We start from the raw sequence: 5,000 nt of genomic DNA, 5'->3' as shown, positions 1-5,000 counted from the left end.
ACTCGTTCCCTTTGGGAGGAATTAACAGAAGCTACGGTGGCCTTCAAGGACAAGAAGCAAATCAAATCAAATCAGTTTTATTTGTATAGCCCAAAATCACAAATACATTTGTCTCAGTGGGCTTTACATTTCATACAATATGATACAATATGATACAATATGACACCCTGCCCTTACACCCTTAGCTCGGCTGAGAAAAAACTCCCAGTAAAAACCCTTTACCGGGAATAAAAAAAAATTGAAGAAATCTCAGGGAGAGTCGACAGAGTAAGGGATCCCTCTCCCAGGACGGACATGCTGCAATAGATGTCATAAGTAGAGAAAATCACAGAGGAATTTGATCATTGACTAGGTGCTAGAAGCTAGTTACTAAAGATGGCATCATCCACCACTGCCTCAAGTCACATAAAATAAGTAATAAGAATAAACTCTGACACTCTTTCTCGTTTCAGACCTTCATCAGAATAATTTTAAATGTTTTATTGAAGATCATTTTTGGGGGATGTTTTTCTTTATTAGACAGTGTGTAGAGAGACAGAGATGAAATGTGTCAGAGAGGGGAATGACATGCAGAGAACGACCCGGGCTGGATTCTAACCCGGGTCTGCTGTGAAGAGGACAGACAGACAGACAGACAGACAGACAGACAGACAGACAGACAGACAGACAGACAGACAGACAGACAGACAGACAGACAGACAGACAGAGAGGGGAATGACATGCAGAGAACGACCCGGGCTGGATTCTAACCCGGGTCTGCTGTGAAGAGGACAGACAGACAGACAGACAGACAGACAGACAGACAGACAGACAGAGAGGGGAATGACATGCAGAGAACGACCCGGGCTGGATTCTAACCCGGGTCTGCTGTGAAGAGGACTGAGACTCTATGGAGGGGGGGGGGGGGGGGGGGGATCTAACCACTGAATTTTTTTTTCGCATTTTAGGAAGTTCTAGACCTATGTTTTTTGGAACAATGAAAATAAATAATTCGTATCTTTCCTTATGATTTCAGGAAAGGGGAAAAATCCCTGCGGTGTAAAGGAGCGGCGGGCTGAAAAAATCCGTCCGTGGTTTTGGATAAGCGGATAAACAGCAAACCCTAACAGTGCTAAAAAACAACAACTATAATAATAATAATCAATTAAAATCTATCACAAACAATTCACCGTATATTTGGTTGGCGGTAGCGACGGCGGCCATGTTTCCCTCCTCCCTCCTCCTCGGCCTGCTATTGGTCGGTCCGGCCCTGATGACATCACCGAGTTCCAAGGAGCTCGAGGTCAAAGGGCAAAGGTCACCGAGAGACACACAGCAAGGCTCCATAAAGGTGGGTGGGACTGTGTGTGTGTGTGTGGGGGGGGGAGTGTGTGTGTGTGGGTGGGTGGGGGGAGTGTGTGTGGGTGTGTGTGTGTGGGGGGGGGGAGTGTGTGTGTGTGTGGGTGTGTGTGTGTGTGTGTGGGTGGGAGGGTGTGGGGATAGTTCTCTAGTACTTCATATGTGGAGAAAATTCGTTTTGAGATTTCAGGGAAAGCAGAGAAGTTTAAACAGATATGTCAGCCTTTCCTGGACTAACAGTACTGAAGGGACCTACATGACACCTCGTTGACTTATAGTTTTGTTTAACATTTGCCTTTAGTTTAAACAATGTCCTTAGAAACCTGTAAAGTAGAGAACGCCATGTTGGTTGTTTATTTTATTTTGTCTTGTTTTTGTGTTCGCTTTTTTCAGTGTGTGTGTGTGTGTGTGTGTGTGTGTGTGTGTGAGTGTGTGTGTGTGTGTGTGTGTGTGTGTGTGTATGTGTGTGTGTGTGTGTGTGTGTGTGTGCGTGCGTGCGTGTGTGTGTGTGTTCTTTAAAATAAACAATACAGAATTAAAGTGTTTACATTGTTTGCAGGTGGTGATCTCGGAGGGCTGTGTCAGTCAGGGAGATTCATCGGACGGCAGCCAGGGAGGTAAAAACCTGCAGTTAATGATCACGAACTCAAATTTACTACAATTTGTTCTTGAAAAATAGTAAATCTGCTTCCACCTCTGAGTTTTAAGGTATGAGGTTTTTGAAATATTAAAAAGCATTTAAAGGTGCAGTCAGTGATTCTCGAAAAAATAAAAATCCTTAGTAGTGGACACACATTACAGACAGGTAGCGGATCATGAGGAGATATTCCCTTAAACCTGCAGTGTGTAGAATTTTGGGTTTTATTTCCTACCAGATTTTGTAGAAAGTAATTATAATATCCATAAGTACATTTAATTTAGTGCATAATAGCTGAAAAAAAAGTTTTGAATTATAATTTTTTCCCTTAGAAAGGGTCTCATATATGTCCATATTTCTGCATATTTTGGACCAAGGCCTAGTGCCGCCATCTTGAAAGTGTCATAGTTGGAATGTCATCAGGAGCATTGTTTAAAATGTAGAATTGTTCTTGTCCTTGAAGGCCACTGTAGCTTCTGTTATTATTCTAAAGGGGTGGGGTTACCCAGGGAGCGTTGCATTCTAGAACTTTCTTGATGTCATATTACACACTGCACCTTTAATGAAAAAAAGTCATTCCAGAATCACTGACTCCACCTTTTAAAAAAACTGAAAAATGATCACAGTAATGTCTCCAACACATCTCCTTGCCTGTGTGTCTCAGAGGAATGATTACATTATTTGCTGCTACTGCTACTTGGAAGATGAACTTGTAATTTTATTTCTTGTTATGTTATTGGCAAGTTACTAAAAGTTTGTCTTTAAAAACTGAAAGTAGTACATCATACTTCTCCTCCCCTGTGTGGGCATGTTGCTAGATACGGTGGCCCCCTTTGTTTACAGAGCCTATAGGGTAAAAAAGGGCAAAATAAAGTAATTCTCCATAATCACTGACTACACCTTTAATGAATTCTTACATGACTGTCTCCCTCACATCTCCTCCCCTGTGTGTCTCAGCGAAATTAATACATTATTTGAATTGTGTCTGAATTGCGCTATAGAAATAAACTTACCTTGCCATTAAAAACTGATGAATTCTTACATGACTGTCTCCTGCTCATCTCTCCCCTGTGTCTGTCTGTCTGTCTGTCTGTCTGTCTGTCTGTCTGTCTGTCTGTGTCTGTCTGTCTGTCTGTATCTCTCTCTGTCTGTCTGTCTGTCTGTCAGGTAAAGAGATGGACCTTACTCCCGGTTCTCCTCTGGTTCTCACCACTAGGATCAAACTGGTTCCGTTCGGCCCCAGTTCAAGCCCTGGCCCCGGGTCCGGTTCTGGGTCCTGTGGGTGTGATTCGGATCTCGCTGCGCTGCGTGAGCGACTAGAGCGACTAGAGAGAGAGGTGAGGAGAATTTCTTTTAATTTAATTTAATTTTTTAACCTTTATTTCTACAGGTAAATCCCATTGAGACCGAAGACTCTTTTGCAAGGGAGACCTGTTTTCCTTTCCCACGTTACCAATCGCACACACATTCATACACCAATAGCAGGCTAACTATCGACATTCACACGAGGCAAGGTGGGTGAAGTGTCTTGCTCAAGGACACAACAACTATGACACAGGTGACAGGGCGGGGATCGAACCTCCAACCCTTTGATCATCGGCCGACCCGCTCTACCACCTGAGCCACAGTCGCCCTAAACCTTTATTTAACCAGGAAAGTCCCATTTGAGATTAAAAAACCTCTATTTCGAAGGAGTCCTGGACAAGAGGCAGCAACAAGTTACACGCGTACACTCACAATATTACACTCACGACATAGAAACAGAAATTATAATGGTAAAAAACTGTTACAAGTAAATTAAAATCACAAAAATTAATAAAATGAGATCTTAGGGCTGTATTTAAACCAGCAGAGCATTTAGGATTTAAACGATATTGTATTTCTCTCATCACAGGTGTCGGCGCTCAGAGAGAAATGTGCCGGAGCAGAAGGAGGATGCTGTTCGTCTAAGGAGAGCAAAGGTACAGATTTTTTTTTCTTCAAACTAACTAAAAAAAACTCACTAGATTTTAGAATTTTTAAAACTTAGAAAAATCACTGTCTTTATAAAAACGAACAAAAAAAATACGTTGATTGGTTCTCAAAAAGAAATGTCAAAAGCAAAACGTTAGGAAAATTCAAATGTTCAAGGGAACTGTCCGCAAAAAAAAAAAAAGTAAATCAAATTAAATTGAAAGCTGTTAAGAAAGGGTAATTCTCTCTTAGATTGGAAATGTTATTTTATTTTCATTGAATTTATTGACGGCTTTTGACCATAGTCTCATGGTATGGAGCACAACACATTCAAATAATGACAGAACAAAACAATGGAGTACGGCATGGACAAAACGAAAACACAAGAGAGGTGTCGGCGCTCAGGGAGAAATGTTCTGGAGCAGAAGGAGGATGCTGTTCGTCTAAGGAGAGCAAAGGTACAAAAAAATATATTTTAAAAACAAACTAAAACACTGCTGCGGTCTGTTGCTACAAAAAAAGGCCCAAATTAAACAGTTAGGAAACTCTAACTCACTAGATTTTTTACTAAATACTTGAGTTTAAGGAAAGCTGCTGTTCATCTGAGGAAAGCAAAGGTAGAAAAAAATATATATATAATTAAAAACTAACCAAAAAACGTTTTCCTCAAAGTACACTGGTTAATAAACGTTATACAAAAAATGTATGTAATCCAACACCGACACAGTAATATAACCAAATGTCAGTAGAGTCATCAAATCATCCTGGTGCACACACAGCTGCACAGAATGGAAATAATGAGGTGTAGTAGTGTTGTAGTTAAGCTCAGTGTTTAGTGTTTAGTTTAGTGTTTTTAACTTGCAATTTTCATTTTATTTGCTTCTTTTATTGTGTTTTTAAATCGAGTTTTAATTTTTAATTTTTTTTTATTATTTGCTTCTTTTATTCGCTTTTAAATGTTTTTTAATGTGTTTTATGTATTCTAATCTTGCCCCTGTAAAGCACTTTGAGTGGCCTTGTGTCTGAATTGTGCTATATAAATAAACTTGCCTTGCCTTGCCTTGCCTTGCCT

The 5,000-nt window shown here is 40.4% G+C and overlaps 1 protein-coding gene across 1 annotated transcript in view; it reads left to right on the top strand.

The window, feature by feature from the left end:
- Positions 1-5,000, top strand: part of tnxbb (tenascin XBb) — a 91,662-nt gene that overhangs the window by 8,917 nt on the left and 77,745 nt on the right. Inside the window, exons 2-5 of the mRNA XM_080045345.1 lie at positions 1,016-1,330; positions 1,898-1,955; positions 3,143-3,312; positions 4,320-4,386. Of these exons, the coding sequence (XP_079901471.1) occupies positions 1,202-1,330; positions 1,898-1,955; positions 3,143-3,312; positions 4,320-4,386 (424 nt within the window). The 5' untranslated portion in view covers positions 1,016-1,201. The remainder of the gene's footprint in view (positions 1-1,015; positions 1,331-1,897; positions 1,956-3,142; positions 3,313-4,319; positions 4,387-5,000) is intronic.

Source organism: Ammodytes marinus (genome assembly GCF_949987685.1).
Source record: "Ammodytes marinus genome assembly, chromosome: 17".
NCBI classification, from domain to species: Eukaryota; Metazoa; Chordata; class Actinopteri; order Uranoscopiformes; family Ammodytidae; genus Ammodytes; species Ammodytes marinus.
The sequence above is the reverse complement of the archived record's forward strand: the minus strand, read 5'-3'. Positions and strand labels throughout refer to the sequence as shown.